The sequence below is a fragment of the Schistocerca cancellata genome, chromosome 4, assembly GCF_023864275.1.
Source record: "Schistocerca cancellata isolate TAMUIC-IGC-003103 chromosome 4, iqSchCanc2.1, whole genome shotgun sequence".
NCBI classification, from domain to species: domain Eukaryota; kingdom Metazoa; phylum Arthropoda; class Insecta; order Orthoptera; family Acrididae; genus Schistocerca; species Schistocerca cancellata.
The window spans coordinates 138,520,357-138,540,536 of NC_064629.1; the positions used below are offsets into that span (position 1 = coordinate 138,520,357).

The 20,180-nt window shown below is 39.7% G+C and overlaps 1 protein-coding gene across 2 annotated transcripts in view; it reads right to left on the reverse strand.

Moving 5' to 3' along the window:
• LOC126183308 (zinc transporter foi) overlaps positions 1–20,180 on the reverse strand; it is a 161,040-nt gene that overhangs the window by 74,630 nt on the left and 66,230 nt on the right. For both annotated transcript variants that reach the window (XM_049925153.1, XM_049925152.1), the window contains exon 7: positions 5,427–5,606. In XM_049925153.1, coding sequence (XP_049781110.1) covers positions 5,427–5,606 — 180 coding nt within the window. The remainder of the gene's footprint in view (positions 1–5,426; positions 5,607–20,180) is intronic.

A 20,180-nucleotide genomic window follows, 5' to 3' on the forward strand; every position in this document is an offset into this window, starting at 1 on the left:
GATGTGTGGATGCACTCTGACAGTGCCAGTTGTGGTTCATCAGTTTTTCTGGTATCTGTACAGTTTGCATGCTATAGTTCCAGTTTCCCATTCCAACTGACACTATCTTCAAATGCAGCCTTCATAGCAAGCTGCTATAAACAAGTGATCCATTGGACAGTAAATGCCAAGTGTCAACTGATAGTCATAGACAGAGCCAGACTTATAAACAGTTACATACAGTAGTCAAAACTTTAACTTCTATGGATTAGCTAGTTCACTTTCTCTGTATTAGGTTAGACTGGTGTTAGGACATCAGCTACAGTGACACACATCAGTCAACACTGAAAGTTGAATATTTCATTCTCCATAAATGCTTTTAATAAATGTTTATTGCCAGTTTCATGTTGTGTTCCACATATTACTTGTTTTAAACATAATGCCCTTGATCACATCCATGGCCAGCGCGCACGTCAGCTACCTTGTACAGTCACCATTATTTTGTAATTGCGGTGGGGGCGGGGAGGGGGGGGGGTGTTTGCTTCCTGCTAACTTGCTGGATGTTGAGCATAAGAGTTATTTTGATGAATATAACAATACAGTACACATGACATGTAAAATCAATGAATAAGTATGCTAAACTGCCTGGTTGAGCTATCCACTCAGAGTGCATTAACCTCTCTTCTCAACACTTCAGGGATGAGGCCTGACATTTCATTTCACAGAATTGTAAAATGTGTTACACTGGTGTCAGTGAGGGTGGAACACAGGTTTCCAGCCAAACAGAGTTGCCCCTATGACAGCATATAAAACGCATGTAGTTAAAACATACTGTACCAAAAGTACATACATATTGGTGCACCTTTCCAATAAAGGAGAAAACTGTACATCAATGGACAGTGTCCTATTCTGAACATGGTGTGCATAAATTTCTTGCACTGTTGTGGTTGGCTGACACATGACTCTTCAGTCAAACAATGAGATGACAGCATGCTGAGGAACAGCACATTAAATTACAATATCATCTCTTTGGCTGCTTTGTCAGCTGTGTCATACCCCATATCCTGACCTTTTCGCGTACCCAGCAAAAGACCAAGTCCTTTTCTTGGTTTTTCATCCACTGTGAGGTACCGTGGATAGTCTGAATAATTTTTCTACAGGATACACTTTTTGTACTGCTTGTAGGACAAAGAGTATGAACAGATGAGAAACGTTTTGCTGTGATGCCTCTGTACCTGCTCCAGTGTCTTCAGGGCTCCATATACCTTTGCATCATAATTTGTTAATTATTTGAGATAAACTGTTAGAGGACATACCATTAGCCTCATAGAATGCAACATTCTTACAGCATAATCTGGCTATTCAGATCTCCAGGCATAACACAGATTTCTGTTAACGGGATTGGCTGAAGACAGGAACACAAACAGAAAAGGTGAATACCCAGGGTAAACTTCTTGGACCTATAACACGCAATGTCAGCCACACAAAGAAATGTAGATGTGCACTAAATTGAACTGCGGAGTATAAAAATGCATTTAAGTTGATGGTGGACATCTGGAAGATTAGTTGTGAACTGTTTAAAGCCAGAATTGCTGGGATACTGCTTGCTGACACAGTGTTATGGAAAGCACAAATCCTATTTAAATATGAACTAACAATTAGTTTTTGTTTGGACATGGTTCTTGCTTACCATACCTGCATTATCACAGCACAGTACATTAAAGGTGTGTCTGCCATACCTAATGTTAGCTGCAATCTCTCTTTTTAATTCACATTCGGAGCTTATGATGAGACAACTGATTGAAGGCATGTAGTTCATACATATCTGATACTTGATTTTTTTTTGTTTTTTTTTATGTTTTTTTTTTTCATCTTTGTACTTGATAGCAGCTCAAAAGCCAAAATCTGGATAGTGTAATAAACAAACAATAAAAACTTGTAGTCAAATGGTGGCAATGATTTCATTTAAAAAATCACTACAGCAATCTACTGTGCCACAGTAGAATACATCTTCAAATAAACAGAGATGGCCTGCCTCTTGAAAGAATAATCAGTGTCCATCTGCAGTCAAAGGAGGAAAGCACTGTCACAGCATTCCCGAAGTAATTGCTGAAAACCTATTATAAACTGTGGTAAATTCAAACTTGGAGATGTATACAATAAAAAACTAGTGCAAAAATAAATCACAAATTAAAATCATCTTATAATTACAATAAAAATTTAAAAGCATTTACTCTGGATGTCATTTGAAATACAGCATGTGTCCATGTGGTCCCTCTTCCCCCTTTCCATGTACCAGAATACTGACTTTTCCTTCTTGAACACCCTGTATACATCTAATTTTTCCCTAGAAATCCTTGATTTGCTTACTTGTATAGAAGATAGGGAAAATTAAACAATCTAGAATTTTACACTCTCCTATCCTTTTTAAAAAATAGCTTACTGTACATGTAATTATTCCAATGAAGACTGTGTGGTTCACTGAAATGGATTACTTCGGGAATGCTGTGACAGTGCTTTCCTCCTTTGACTGCAGATGGACACTGATTATTCTTTCAAGAGGCAGGCCATCTCTGTTTATTTGAAGATGTATTCTACTGTGGCACAGTAGATTGCTGTAGTGATTTTTTAAATGAAATCATTGCCACCATTTGACTACAAGTTTTTATTGTTTGTTTATTACACTATCCAGATTTTGGCTTTTGAGCTGCTATCAAGTACAAAGATGAAAAAAAAAAACATAAAAAAAAACAAAAAAAAATCAAGTATCAGATATGTATGAACTACATGCCTTCAATCAGTTGTCTCATCATAAGCTCCGAATGTGAATTAAAAAGAGAGATTGCAGCTAACATTAGGTATGGCAGACACACCTTTAATGTACTGTGCTGTGATAATGCAGGTATGGTAAGCAAGAACCATGTCCAAACAAAAACTAATTGTTAGTTCATATTTAAATAGGATTTGTGCTTTCCATAACACTGTGTCAGCAAGCAGTATCCCAGCAAAGTATGTTAAATGTGTGTTCTTTTTAATTGGCACTTGGCTCTTATGATGAGAGAACTAGTACACATATTCACACATTTGGTAACATTTTGACAATTACATATAATTCAGACATGTGATATTTACTGTCTTTTCAGCCTTGCACTTGAAAAAGTCTCTACAGCTGGAATTGTAATAGCAAAATAAATAATAAAAACTTACTGTCAAATGGTCACAATGAATTCATTTAAAAAGTATATTATGACTCTGGTCCGCAACACAGAAAAAACCATCAACTGTCGTAATGTTTCCACCAAATCCTAAATGCTATTACGATGTTTAAATATAGTTAATGGACTATATCTCATTTAGTTCCCTTGCTGAACTCCAGTTTTAGTGTTCCTGTTTCTGGCACTGGGGAAACATCATGGGGTACGAAACGAAGTAAAATATGTATGCAATAAGAGTATGTATCTAGTACGAAGTAAAAATAATGTAGTAAAATATCAAGCAGTGCACTGTTTTCCAGTTCTCTGCATAATGTCCTACTGTGACATAATATATGCTGAAGGTCACAAAATAAAGAAGATAAAAATCACTCACTCACGAGTATCTACAAATGCCAGAAAATAGACTGTAAGATTAATGAGAGAGAATCTTTTTGCCAAAACTTGCCATTTTCTCCGTGTTCTTAGGCACATACCTCAGGTCATAATGCATAATGCATGCATTGACATGGCACTGCAAAAAGAATGGGGAAGAGAGCTACTGGATTGATTCAAGAAGCTCATTGTGTATATATTTTTATGAAAACATAGGTGTCTGTGAGGTCTTCTATTCTCTCTCCACCTTAATGAGTTATAGGCCCTTAACACTATTCCAGGATTTTGCTACCTTCAACATAAATCTAATGTCATACTGCATGGAAGACATCTGGACTACGAACTGACATTTACAACCATGTTTAACATTGAAAAAAATGAGTGAATGTTCACCTAAATAGCATTAAACCTGGAGTGTAAACTGGGCCAATAGTTACACAATTTTAGAAGGGTGTATACATGCAGTGACCAGCTTACAAGCCAGGCAAACAACCTGAATACACTGTGTACATTTGTTAACTACGTAATGTGGTATTTAATTCTGTTGGTGAGTGCCTATTTCACACTGCCTGACTACCTTTCCCAAATGTAACATGACAATTATGGTGTAATCTATCACCAATTTTCAGCAGTTCAGCAATGAGTTCAGTGTATGCAGACATACCTTATGTTGATAAGTGATCAGATAAAATGGGTGAATAAATGTTAAATTAAAATGACTTTTTTTAGATTACCAGAGATCCCCATCAAGTTTCCAACCTTAGGAAACCATTCAGATTGTATTCTTTCTGTACCTGAATAGGATCTCAACATAGAGGGTGGTGCAAACAAAAGTGGCCCGGACTTTGCCAAGTTACACTGCCAACATTTTGAAACCATGTGTGGCAGCATTAATGGAGGAGGAAAAGACATATAGTTGCTTCCAACAGGATGGAGCAACTGCCCATACAGCTGGCTGAACCTTGGAGCACATTTACACAATATTCACACCCGACAAGAGTTATTAGCAGAGGTCGGCCTGGTCTTGGCCCTAGTTGGTCATCTGGTCTGTCAATGTGCTATTACTTTCTGTGGGAAGCCCTCAAGTCTGAGCCCCCAATTCCAGCAGTCCAGCTTCGATCTGCCTTCAGCAATTTGTTGACCAGGGTCCAAAAGTGTCAAGAGATTGAATGGTAGTCACTTTTAAAATCTGCTATAGTCAGGTTAGTACCATATTTCCTTTTCTCTGCTGTGTTTTTTTGTACCCTGGAACACTATCTCGAGGCCACTTTTATTTACCCCACCCTTTATTATGTTCTTGCATCAAAGCTCCATAGCTACAATTAAGAGTGTTTCATAGCTCAGTTGGTTACTATGGAGCATTCCAAGATACAAGCACTGCCTCAATTCAACAACAATGAGGGAAGGAATTGTCAATGGACATGCTGAAAGAAGCACAGGTTGAACTGATGATGTTTACAATGATCTTCACCACCTTCACAGAGCTGACAACCCCCAATATGTCAAACTTTATTCTTTACCAATGAACACTGGGCAATGTTCACATTGTTGACATTTGTTCGCAATAATAACGGCCCCTCCATCCCCTTTCAGTCTGATTCCAAGACAGGAAACTGTTCCAGATATGAGAGCTGTTAATGTTGTGCTTTTATCTGCTTCTGGACAAAAAGACACAAACATGAATCCCGTTGCTTTGCTCTTTTTACTCATAACAACTAAGAAACTGAAATGAAACTGTGTTGATATTCGCGTGTGCTTATGATTCATAAATGACACCATGAAAATGGCACAACAATTGAGTTTTTACTATAAAATTAAGTATAAAATCATTGACTTAAACTGCTTTAGCATGCGATTTACCTCCCTCTTTTTCTGTCGTCGTTTGTGATATTCTGCAACTACAGTAAGGAACTTTTCAGTGAAAAAAAATAAGATAATTCCCAAAACTGCAACCAGACCCTTTAAGACCATATCTTCAGAATGATGGTCATGTTCAGAATGATGCTCACTTTCATCATCATCATGTTCTCCAGCAATAGCCTGGAATAAAAACAAGTTATATTTGTAATTCTTGTATACATACACCTAAATCAGCAACAGAAGAAGAAATGTGTCCACAAAAAGTAAAATCACAGCACACTAGAACAATACATTTGTTTTTTTCATAAATATGTTTGATTGCACATGTAAACAGCAGCACCATGAAGAAAGCATGCTAATGACACTAAACTTACAGTATGTTAAAAGCAAGATGAGACATTTTAAGTGATTAGAATTACTGTGCACAGCATATGAGTAGCAAGTTGAACAGCACATCTGAATAGTTATGTATGTATATAAAGGGCTGTGGACTGGTGCTTAAAAATAATGTACTGTTTCCTGTCAGCAGTAAATGTTGCACAAGTAATTTCTTTGTGTCACTTATGTTATATGGTAGAACAATTAAGTTACAGAATCTGAAATTAGTGAATGGACAGCTTTCTTGATCTTAATTTGTTCATTGTTAAAGTGTAGTCCTTAAGAGGCACAATGCTAATATTCTGATGGATATGTGGAATACACTAGACACAGTATGCCCCATCAATATGAACTTGAGTGATAGTTGGGCATCTTCAGCACACTATATAGATGAACACCATCTCTCAGAATACATTTTTCATTCACACAGACTGGTACAACAAACAACTGTCACAGGTAATCCCAGGAACCAATCATCCACATGTGCAAAAACATCCAAGAAAATGGTTCTGAGCACTATGGGACTTAACAGCTGTGGACATCAGTCCCCTAGAACTTAGAACTACTTAAACCTAACTAACCTAAGGACATCACACACATCCATGCCCGAGGCAGGATTCGAACCTGCGACCGTAGAACCGCGAGACCACAGTGGCCGGCAAAACATCCAAGAATTAACTTATAAGCTATATAGGCAGTTACTGTTCTGGACTGGCCTCTCTCTACACGTCAATGCCCAGAACATGTTACAGATTTCATTGGTCAGCAAATTGCTCATAACAATAATTCAGTAACTTATAATGTTGAATTTACACCCCTGTTATGTTATGACACATTCAAAGTCTTACTTTCATTCAGTCATACGAAGAGGCTGTCACTGCAGCGTAAGGCAACATCATATAATGATTTCAAGAAAGCATTTTTGACTATAGAAACTGTTGAATAGACAAAAACGATTTATCAATATTCTGACTGCAACTGAATGAGCCATGACACTTGAAGAAGAAGAAGAAGAAGAAGAAGAAGAAGAAGACTAAAAAAATGAAGTCATGAGCACGCTATGAATGTTTCACAGGCATATAGCAGTCCTCAGCATTTGTTAGTGTGAACGGAATTATTGTGACAGTGTTTATCGTGGCTAAAGGAAAAAATTGGAATAGAGGAATACAGCATGTCCTGGATGGAATGAATTACTAAGCTTTTCCTTATTTCTTGCATCACTGTTAACTTCTCTCCATGAGAAAATTATTAAGAAGCAGAACAAAAAAATATTACTATCACACAATTATTGGTTTGAACAGCTTAAAAATCAAAGTTTGAACTTGTATTCACATCTTCCTTCTTCCACAAACCTCATTATGTGGAATACAGTGCATAATTTCTGACTGGATGTATATTTTCACTAGATGTATCAATGGAAAATCTGGGATGGAATACAGTATGAAAGAATAGATTACTGCTCACCACATAATGGAGGCATCAAGTGGCAGACATGCAAATTAAAAGAAGACTGGCTGATATTATCAGCTATTTGGTGCTAAGGCCTAGAAACAACACCAACCGTGTGTGTGTGTGTGTGGTCTACATCAAATGACTTATATGAAGAGCTGTTATCATCAAGCTGGTTTCTTTCAATGTGCCTGTATCTCACTCATCACCACCTCTATATGGTAAGTAACGATCTATCCTACTTCATACTGTTGTATCTGTTAGATTTTGTCAGTAAGTGACATTACCTTTATCTATCTTGCCTTTATTTTTCTTCTGCTTCTCAGTTTTATCACCATTACTAACAGTACAATGCTTCTTAATTCAGATGTTAACACACAGATTCTAGTTGTCCATAAACATGTGGCAGTCCACTTACTTTTGCCAAAGGCATGGATGATCTTTTTGTTCCCACAACACATCCATTAAGATGAATCAAACAGCCCATAAGAAGTTGTAGGCTTGTTTCTCATTCATCATCTCAAGTTTTAAGAATTTAGCACTTTGGACAATCCTATTATGTCCCTCACCATCCACAATGAAAGAAATCAAACAAATAATATACAACTTGAAGAACAATGAGGCACAGGGGGAATACAGAATAATTGATGAAATGTCAGAAATAGGTGGCAGCAAACTGGCTCATATTCTTCAAGAAACTTCACAAGACAGCAGATGTAGTGAGAAAATCCCTGAAGCATTGAAATGTGCATTAGTTCAATCATATACACACACAATTACAGAGGAATTTGTTTACTTTCAGTTAGCTATAAAATCCTTTCTAAAGCCCTACTTAATAGATCAGAAAAACAAACAGACCTCTTATGTGGAGAATACCATGCAACAGAACAAATCCTAAACTTTAGAAGCATCTTTCAAATTTGGAAAACTTAAACAGTAATCATATCTGTTGATTTAAAGAAGCATATAATTCTATTAACAGATGGACACTGCTTAATGTATGAGAATAATCCATAGTACCCGCCCAGCTAGCCACGCGGTCTAACATGCTGTTTCCCGAGCAGGAAGATGTGCCAGTCCCCGGCACGAATCCGCCTGGTGGATTGGTGTTGAGGTCTGGTGTACCAGCCTGCCTGTGGATGGTTTTCAAGGCAGTTTTCCATCTACCTTGGCGAATGCGGGCTGGTTCCCCTTATTCCGCCTCAGTTACACTGTGTCGGAGATTGCTGTGCAAACACTGTTTCCACATATGCGTACACCATCATCACTTTACCATGCAAAACATTTGGGGTTACACTCATCTGGTATGAAATGTTCCTGGGAGGGAAGTCCACTGGGAACCGCACAATAACCCTGGGTTCAGTGTGGGGCGGCAGTGGGGTGGGAGGACTACTGTGGCCTGTTGTGGGGTTGTAAACCACTGAGGGCCATGGTGGGACGAAGCCTGTCCATCGTTTCTATGTCCCCAGTTCAATGCAATACAATAGTCTATAGTAACCCCACGCTCATCTGATGTTAAAACTTCGATAGGAAGATTTACAAGAAATGGCAGATGAAGATACATCTGCCACTATGACATTATACTTAGAAAACAGTACAATTGCCAAGAAGTGCACAAACTAAACAGAAATGTACCTTGGTGGAACACTAACCTGGAATTGCAAATGAAGCAGGTAAGAAAACTTGTTCAACTTCGCAACAAGCAAAGGACAATGGAGAAAATACTGGGAGGTCCTTGCCAAATACAGCCTTGCCATTACGCAAGTGGAACTATCATCCTCGAATGTATTCTGTAAGGAGGTGAAGGGCACAACTAGCATACTAACAAACACAGGAAGCGCATTAAGGAAAATAGTGGTTATACAAAGGCAGTGCACAAGGCACTGGATGTGCTACTCAACTCTGACTCACCTCAACGCACTCTGGGAGGTAACCAAGGTTCAGTACCTGAGATGCACTAGTTTACAGGTAACCAATGGAAGAACTGGGAATCCATCACAGAAAGTGGTGACTTCAGGAAAATCAAGTGGGTAGTGGGAAGGTTTCAACTGTTCATGTGACTAGGGCCAGATGGAATCTTTCTGGATCTATTGCAACAGGCGGGAAAGGGAATAATCAAGATTTCTATGCAGACGATTTAGAGTCAGTCTAGCTGGAGGAATCATTCTTACGCTTGGAGGAAAGTGGAAGTTGCTTTCGTTCTGAAGCCTGTGGGAAGTGATCATACAAATGCTAAGGACTTGATACCGATCAGTTTGGCCCCCTTTCTAATAAAAACATTAGAAAAACTGATTTACATGTACGACAGCAAAATGTGGTTAACTGAGGTTCCTCTATATGCAAACAACATACATATCAAACAGGCAAATTATGCAAAACATCACTTCACAAACTTGTTGGGAAGGTAGAGGGGGCATAAACCTATACTTTCAAGAAATTGCTCTCTGCATCTTCCTGGATACTGAAGGGGCTTTTAGCAAAATGACCTTCGAATCAATGGTTAGACCTGCACAAGAGTGTGACATTAACACCACTATATGTAGGTAGGTTAACAACACACTGCTAAAGATGAAAAGTAGAAATTGCCCTGATGGATGAGAAAATTGTATCACCACCACTCAGTAGTGTCCAGGAGGTGCGGGCTTGTACCCACTACTGTGGAAGCTAGTAGACCTTGAATTCAAAGATTTAAATGCTGGAGGTTACTTTTGCCAATGATACCTAGACATTTAGTCACAGAAATGCTAAGTAAATTTGCAAGCACTATTACAAAAATTGCAAACTGCACTCTGACATTGCAAAAAACTGGTGTACAAAACATGATCTAAAGGTTAGTCCCAGGAAAACTGTCCTTGTACCGTTCACAAGGGAGCATATCCAGGGCATGTACTGGAATCTTAAGCTCTTCAATAAAATTCTATTAGTGGAGGAGGAAGTGAAGAAACTGGGCTAACACTGGATGTGAGACTAACATGGACCCTTCACATAAAAAATATAAGTTTCAAGGCAAATGGTGTGCTCACCTGCATTAGAAAAGCCTGTGCTAAAAGTTGTTCTACATTCCAGACGCATGTAGTGAATATACTCCTCTGTAACAACACACATGATAATCCAGAATGAAATTTTCACTCTGCAGCGGAGTGTGTGCTACTATGAAACTTCCTGGCAGATTACAACTGTGTGCCGGAACGTGACTCAAACTTGGGACCTTGGCCTTTTGTGGGCAAGTGCTCTAACAATGAGCCACCCAAGCACGACTCATTACCCGTCCTCACAGCTCCAATTCTGCTAGTACCTTGTCTCCTACCCTCCAAATTTCAAAAAAGGTCTCCTGAAAACCATGCAGAACTAGCACTCCTGGAAGAAAGGATATTGCGGAGACATGGCTTAGCCACAGCCTGGGGGATGTTTCCAGAATGAGATTTTCACTCTGCAGCGGAGTGTGCGCTGATATGGAACTTCATGGCAGATTAAAACTGTGTGCAGGACTGAGACTCTAACTTGGGACTCAGTATCATTTTTTGGGTGGAAAAGAGTTGATAGGCTTGCCTATCCAATTAGTATACATTTCATGAATTTAGTTGGGCCTGAATCTGTTCTGTGTTATTCTGTAGAGTTTCTGGTTAGACTAATAAGTGGCATATGTTAAAGACCTGTTTTTATGAAACAGTGTGGAAACTTTGGAAGGTGCTTTTACATACTCCAATTTGACGTTACAAAATATTCTGAACTTTGGAGATGTATTATTTGACAGTGATTCAATTCCCCATGCAGGCCATGTATCAGTATGAAAAAAGGTCAGAGATACTTGGGTTTCATACCACTGCTGCAACTTGCTCCCACAGGGGGCACTGCTATCATGGCCATGTTATGTGACCCCATCCACTGACGTGTCAAGTGTCTGTAAATACGTAACCCTGCAGTTCTTTCTATTCTCTGAAGCCTTCAACATAAGCTACTGATAGTAGAGTAACTGACCTTGCCTGTGTTTAGGTTTCTTGATTTAGATCACTTCCTGTACAGTTTGTGCACACTTACAATGACTTTCGCTAGGCTTTGAACTTTGCTTCTAGCTACATGTTGGCTCCATGAACTCTGCCACCACTGACCACAGGAACAACCTATTTGTTCCACCAATATCTATTTCACCATTAGTATGGGTTATCATAAACTGTGTTCTACCTATGCCAAGCAGAACAGAAAAGTGGCTACAAAGATTTTCTTGGCGTATAGCTATTCACTGTAACGAATGGACCCCTTGTTTCTACAGTTGAGGCGGCAGCAGCAGCAGCAGCAGCAGCAGTTGCAGCTGCAACAGCAACAACAACTGCAGCATCAACAGCAAGAAAAGCTGTGGGAATTCTAACAGCAACAGCAGGAATTGCTCTTAAAACAACTTCAAAACCAACAGGTCTGCAGATGCAGCAGCATCATCACACTTCCCTCACTAGTTCACTTGCTTTGATAAGGAAATGAGAGTTGGGGGAAGTTGGGAGGATTATTTGTCATTTGTTCTTCACTGCAAGGCAAGTCACATAACTGACCCTGGACATCAGAGTGCACTCTTGTCGTCTTCTAGTAATAAATTGTACGAAGAGATGCAAAAAGTAAGCCCAATTCCGGATCCCAGTGGTTCGAACTTCTCTGATGTTTGTGGCTCACTGATTGACTACCATGGTCACCAAAGTCAAATAGGTGCAACTAGACTCAAATTAAATCAATGTGTTAAGCAATGTAAGCAAACATATGCAGCAAGGATTGCTGACTTACAAGGCTTAAAATGCAAGTGTTATTTTTCATATAAACAGGATATTGTATGTGAAATCATTAATCTATAATATTATTAGATGTCTAACTCCTGATGAAGTTCGTGGGAAGGTTTTAGTCATCTTACCCAACCCCTAGTCATGTGCTAAGAATTGCCAATGCTAACGAAGTAGCAGCATCAGCACAAGCTATGTATCACGATACTTGTCGACTTTCTTAGCAGCAGCAGTAGCAGTAGTACCTGTTGTATTCTACAATCAACTGACAACAATCAATCAACGTTACCATCTAATTTACAGAGCACCTTATTGCCTGGTAGTCTGATGAAGCAGGATTCAGTAATTAGAGCAATAATTAAGAGTCCACTGCCCTCATCTTTGACAGACACACACAAATGCAAGTGCTTTATTCGCCATCAGCATGTACCAAAGTGAGTGGAAGCTCATATAAAAGTTTCTAGAGTACCAGAAAAGTCAGTGCAATTAAATCACTTTCAGATTGCCCCCCTCCCAAATGCATTAATGACATCACTAGCTGTTCTGTGACGTTATCTGCTTTGCATGCCACAAACCAGGACATCTAGCAAGTGTCTGCCTTGGCCGGCAGGCAATAACAACAACCACTAGTGCACTGCATGCTACCCTGCCAGTGCCAATAGCAGCAGCAGCAGATGAGATACAAAAGATCATGTTGAATTTGGAAATTAATGGAGCAACACGAGGATTCCAGCTGGACATGGGAGCCACAATTTCTCTGATTAATGTGAACACCTATGGCCGAGTGCATCAACCTTGATCAAACACATAGATACCCAAGGTCCCATGATCACAGCTAAAAGTAAGCTGCATTTAAAATGTCTCTGCTGTACACCAACATTATTCGCCAGTCCACAAACCATCGTCAGCCAACCGTGCAACTGACCATAGTTAACTCTCTTTATTGTAATGGAAGGTGCCCTGGAGATGCAAAGATGTTAAGAGAGATATGAATCTGCACATGGCCACATATATACACACTTTTCTACACAGCACTCATCACTGTCACATGCTCTCACTTATGTGAACAAGTGGAACTGTGTTTATACCTCACTACTAGTCTGTTCATCTGTTCATTTGTATCTGGTGAAATGAAAAACAAAAGAACAAAAAAGTTTTCAAAGTATGAAATTGATATACTTCTCAAATTGGTTGGTGTGAATACATCAGTTCTTAAAAATAAAAGAACTGATGGCTGCTGCATAAAAAAATGTATAGTGTCTCGTTTCGGTCAGTATTTTTCATCCATGAACCATGGACCTTGCTGTTGGTGGGGAGGCTTGCGTGCCTCAACGATACAGGTAGCCGTACCGTAGGTGCAACCACAACGGAGGGGTATCTGTTGAGAGGCCAGACAAACTGGTGGTTCCTGAAGAGGGGCAGCAGCCTTTTCAGTAGTTGCAGGGGCAACAGTCTGGATGATTGACTGATATGGCCTTGTAACACTAACCAAAACAGCCTTGCCGTTCTGGTACTGTGAACGGCTGAAAGCAAGGGGAAACTACAGCCGTAATTTTTCCCAAGGGCATGCAGCTTTACTGTGTAGAGTAGCATGGAGAGGTGCATCAAACCAGTCTCAGGACTGAAGAGCACAACAACAACAACAACAACAACAACAACAACCCCCCACCCCCACCCTTCCACGGTTCAGTTCAAATACCTATGTCATTTAAAATTATCAACAAAAAAATCATCAAAATACGTCAAATATACGCTAATTAACAAATTTAACTGTCATTTTTATGAAAAAGGCATGCCTCCTTACTTCTAGCTATATACTGCATACAAAAATCCAGTTTTCATTCCAAACAAAAATTCATAATGACTGATCTTATAAAAGATTTTTAATCAATACTGTACAATTAAAATAATTTTTTTTCTCTCTTTTGTATTCTTTGCTTCACATAAATGATCACAGAACATGCACCTTTGTTTAAAAATTTCCACCTGTACTTGAACCATGGTGTACCACACAGCTAGCAAGCCCATTACCACAGAGCCACACTGCTTAGAGTTTTGTAGAGCATGTCAAGTGCCTTTTGCCATTGGATCAAGTTTAAGTGGAACTAGTCAGATTACAAAGTCTGGGAGTAATATCCCCAGTATTGTACAGCCAGTGGGCAACACTGATAGTAACAGTTAAGTGGCCAAATGGATCACTTAGAATTTTTGGCAATTTTAAGTTTACCATTCACACTCAAGCTAATGCAGATCTGTATCAAATTCTTGGGCCAAAGGAAATGTTGACAAAACTGGCTGTGGCTATAGTTTTCCTAAAATACGTCTCACTAACACTCATTTTCAGTTACCTGTAGATGATCATCCATAACAGGTTTTAGTGATTAATGTGTCATTTGGCATGTATCATTATAACACAGCACTCTTGGGGTCACACCCACTCCTGCAATATTTCGGATAACTTTAGCAACTCATCCAAGGTACCCAAATACTGTAAATTATTTAGATGCCTTGTTAATTACATGGATCATATGGGAACATCACCTGCAAAATGTACAGATGACGACTGAGCAGATACAGGCTCACTCTCTGCATTGTTGCCTTGACAAATGCAGTTTCACACACACACACACACACACACACACACACACACACACACACACACACACACACACACACACACAGTAGCTTACCATCTCCTAAGAATCTCAAAGAACTACTGTCATTCCTAGATAAATTTAACTATTAGATGAAACTTATTCCCAACACAGGTTAGATTTCCTATCCACTCAATCAAGTGTGTAAAAAAGGAGTTAAATTCATTTGGTCAGAGGCATGCCAGAGAGCTTTCTTGCAACTTAAAAAATGCCTTTTGGTCTCTTGTTTAGAATCATTCAATCCAGGCAAATATTTAACAACAGCCAATGATGCCTCAGACTGTGGCATTGCTTAGCCCTGTCCCATAAGTATGCTATCTGCACAGAATAGCCCACTGATTTTTTTTTATCTAAAACTTCAAATGTGGCACTGCAAAATTATTCACAAATAGAGAAAGTTGCATTGGCTATCATGTATAATGTCCAGAAGTTTTATGTATCTCTTTATGGTACAAAGGTTTACCTATTCACAGAGCAGAAGCCCCTCATTTTGTTATTTGGTCCCCCACTTAAAACTTTTCGATGGTACGGCATAGAGGCTGAAATGATGGGCATTGTTCCCTAACAGTTATAACTACAAGCTTTGTAGTAGTACCAATTCGCAACATTTAAACACGGAAGCACTTTCCCACTTTGTGTGATCCAGATTCAAAGTTTCACAGGCGGGAAGTGCTGTGCTTTGCCATAGACACCAGTTAGCAACAAACACATCCTTGACTTCCCAATTACAAAATACAAAGTAGCAACAGAAACGTGACATGATCTGCTGCTTTGCAGGGTGTTGTCTGCTGTGCAGCAGGGTTAGCTGCAGTGTCTGCCAAGGGACACTGATCCGCAATGGCACACACATTTTTCGTTACTCAGCCAGCTTAATGCAACTGACTGGTGGTGTCTTATTATTAACCTCGGACAAATCTCAATGTCAGGTGGAAATTCTGTCCCAGCACATTGAAGCTTCTCCTTATTGCACACTGGGGAATGCACAGAATGAAGGCTATAGCACGGCATTATGTGTACTGAGCCAGTGTTGACACAATCAGAGAACATAATGGCTGGAACTGCCAGGCTCTTCTTCACTATCAATCAGCTCTGGCATAGTGTTTCAACCCTCAGCTATGCCCTGACCAACCCCGGCAAAGAGAACCTAATGATTTCACTGGACCATGCTGAGAACCAATGTGGTTGCCAGTTGTAGATGCCCTCGCTAACTTTCCATATGTGGCATGGTTGGCTAATACCACCTCTATAGTTACCATCCGTGCCGTCTCCATCATATATGCAATGGAGGGGGCACCTTACAACTTTGTTCCCAACAACAGCCCTCAACTCAAGCATCCATGTTTCAGGATTTCTGTAAATGCAACACTATTGAGCACCCGACCACTGGCCCTATCCATCCAGCATTCTATTCGGAAGCTGAGCTGAGGTTCAGGACCTTCAAATTGCAGATGCACACGATAATGATGACAGGCGACTCTGGGGAAGCATTCAAAAGCTTCCTTTCAATGTACTGGCCTATCCTTGTAAATGTACATAGGCCAGTCAAAATTATGAACTGGTGCAGAGCCCACACCCTCTTCGATCTGCAGCACCTGACTCAGTCAACCCCCCCCCCCCCCCCCACACACACACACACACACACACACACACACACACACACACACAGGATTGTGGCTGGCTACAAGTGCATAGTCAAGCATCGCAATCAGCTCCCCCTCATCCCCCTCAGCAGCTGACTGGGCATGACTCGTGCAATCAAAGCTGTGACAATCCTGCACAACAGGCTGCTTGCCACCACTACAACTACCATCCTCATTTTTGGCACCAATAGTGATCAGCACTGACCACCGATGAGAGCCAATGGGGCTGGAATCACTTCCAACTTCTATGCCACTTCAGTCTCCCACAACACCACAAACACCCTCCACGAGCATTCTTGGCCTGGGGTGCCCACAGAGGACGAACAGTTATCCCCATTTGAACCATGGCTAGCATCCACTCCCCAGCAGGAAAGACCCAGCGATGCTCTAGAAAGCGTCGATCAACTGGAAATACCACAGGCAGTGCCCACATACAAACCACCCATCATGTCAAGGGCATTGTGTGGGAACCTTGGCATTGATTCCAGTACCTCTCTCTCCCATTCCTTGATGGGTTCTGGCCCTATGTGCCAGTTAAAGTAGGGAGGGGGTGGAAAAAGTTTAGTGTCAAACAGTGAATCAGATTCCCCACCAAGCCTTACTATTGATATGGAGGAAAGATTAGAGATAATCAGGTAGGAGCACTCCAAGTGCGTGCCTGAAACATGAGGCATTCATGTGGCTACAGTGCAAGAGTGAGCAAGCGTGAATACACTTTGAATTCTTTGGTGGAAGTTGTTGAAGATCACTGATGTTGCCTCGGCAAACGACTGCAGAGCAAGTGATTTTTCACAGCCACATAGAGGGCACAGTCAATTAAGCCCTTGTTCATGGCCATGCACGTCACACATTTGCATTCACTTGCACAGACCGATTTTGCAGTGCATGCATGCACAATGTGCTTTGCTTACCAATTGAGTTGGGAAAAATTTATTTGAATGACAAATGATGAATAATGAATACAGACAAAAATTATTATTCCCGAATAACAAATATTACTCAAAACGTTATTCACTTAAATGAATAAAAACATTTATTTGCCAACTGTGAATAAAAAAAAGAAAGAGTTATTAATAACAGATAAATCTGAAATCCAATGACATTTATTACTCCAATTTTTGTCATTTGTTAAACAACAACTGAGAAATCATCAATTCTGGTGCAGTTTTTGGCAAATAATTCATTGTGATTCCATGTTAGCTTCACTTTCCAAATCACAATCAAAACAAAATTTTCTTTTTGTATAATAACTTCATTCAAAACTCACAGCATGATTTCTTCAACATTTCTATGGCTACTATATGACTGTAGTTTGTTGTAGGCCACCCTTGGTAATGGACAGAACCACTGGTGAATTATTTATTTTTAAATTGTGGGTAAGACATTGCTGCCATAACTGCAACTGACGTAGAAAGGTGAAAAACATCTTCCTACCGTCTCTCGACACTGTCTCAATTAAGAAAGCTCCCAGTAAGCTGCAACATTATGAACTCTCATGTAATCAAACCCAGCGTCACTTCTGAAAGTTTTGAATCTCTACACTTTGTGTAACTTTACAGGTACATGTTGGATTGAAAAATTACTCCACATTCTAATGGAAAGTTTACACAGAGTTAACCCAAAAACACCTTCAGATGGTGCTGGACATCCAGCAGCATTCCGCAAACATTTTACAAGTTCTTTAGATTTAAAGTCTGTTGATGTTAAGTTGTTAGCAATTGAGTTCTTACTTTGTTCATTCATTTTGTAGCACTACAAACATGAGTGAATTGCGTAATTGAGACCCCCATATCCAATAGTGTTAGTAATGGAGCAAGGTGTTGCAGATTGGGAGTTTTTGTTGACTGCATTCTCAACTTTGGCTACTTACGTAGATTACATCTGCATGTTAGCAGGAGGATGGGAGAAGTATTGGCAAGTGCACAGTAACTTGAATTGGGCCACATTGGTAGCATAACTGCTGAGACCATTCACCTGAGAAGTACTTTTGTGTTGCATTTGTTACACTGTATAACAAGTAAAGCTGTGCTCAACTCAAAAGCTGGTTTCAACACTGCAGTGCTTTACTAGGCAGGGTGGTGTACTCTCAACTTCCTCCCACTTCTGAACTGACTTATACAGCAAGTTAAAAGGGGACCTAAAGTTCAACATGTACCCTAAAACACAGTGCAGCTTGACTTGGCAATTTTCTCATTGTTAGAAATGAAAGAAGCAATAAGTAACAGAAAAAAGTATAGGCCAATGTGAGACCAAACAAAATTTTAGCTTTGTAGTTTGGAACTGAGCCATCGAGGCTCATTTATGTACAATCCATTAATAAGTTATTTATCAAACTGAAACTGCACTCAGCCAATGGAAGAAACACTAGGCACTCAAACTGCACTCAGCCAATAGAAGAAACACTAGGCAAAGAATTCGGTATAAGACGTAAACAAGGAGAATAAAGTGGCTTCTAGGTTATTCATTGCGAGTAAATCTGTTTGACTTATCTACTTATTCAAATAATTATCTGGATAGAAATTTGGATAATGCCAACCTCTGCTTACCACTACACCTCTTGCTTCCTTCCTCTTTCCATTCACTACAGTCTAATATTACAAATTTTAATAAGTCCTATTAGTTCATTTGCTTGATTTACTTGTGAGAAGCTACAATGTAGCTGGATTGAAGTCTTTGTTAATTACAAACAAAGTTGACGATTATAATCTGTTGTCACACTCTTCAACATTCTTTTTTTTCCATTTGTTCTGTCCAAAAAAAAGTCTGGGTTAGTGTGATTTTAGCAGCAGACTGAATGTGAGCATTATTTCATCAACTATTCGATTTTACAGTTCCACATCTAAATGACATTCAGTAACATTCAATATTCAATTACAACTTAAATTTTTGTTTTACATGACCACACTCAGTCATTGTGGAATAGATGGTGAATCTCAGGTGTACAGCATACATTTTCACATAGAAAATATAGAAAACCGACAGGTAAAAGGGAATTCCAATTTTACATTCATTCCAACATTTGATGGACTCATTAGTGTTGCTACATTGTGACATAGAGTCTATGTTTCCTTAGTTGCGTGGCAGGGCCACTCACCTGTTGCCCAGCACTCAGCACGCACCATGTGATACAGAGTGAAGAAATTGACAGGCACTTGTTTCCACAACATGCGCAAAGCGAGTGATGGGTGGCAAGCACTGCTCATGCAGTTATACCATGCAGATGCAGGAATCTTAACTCAGGCTTCATACCGTGGTCGTAGCTCGCTCCTACGGAGCGCACCACTGTAGGCAAATCACTTGGCCCATCTACTGACGCGACTGTGTCTGTAAATACTGCGGCCCCACTTGTCCAACAGTTCTCACTAGTTTCTGAAGCGTTCAACACATCACCGATAATAGTGTGATTGGCCTTGCCTGTGTTTACATTTTTTTTTTTTGTTTTTATTTAGATCACTTCCTGGACTGTTTGTGCGTGCTCAGGATGACTTTCATTATGATTTGTACTTTACTTCTAGTTAGCTGTTCACTCTGTGAAATTTGTCATTACTGATCACAGGAATCGTCCGTTTGTTCCACTGGTCTCTGCATCATCGCCAGTGTGAGAGATCAAACCTGTATTCTACCTATTCCGAGTAGTACAGAAAAGGAGACACTGTTCTGGATGTCTTTGTTTGATATCTGTGGTAATAATTAGTCTCTGCAGATATACATAATGACTATTTTTTTCTCGATTTTCAAAAACTGTGATACAATTTTATGTTATGACTCCCAAACATGATGATAACATTCCTGTTGAGCTCTGAAACCAACACATTAAAAAGAAATATCTGGTTCACTACTTGAACAGACAACATTTCTGAGTAAATATGC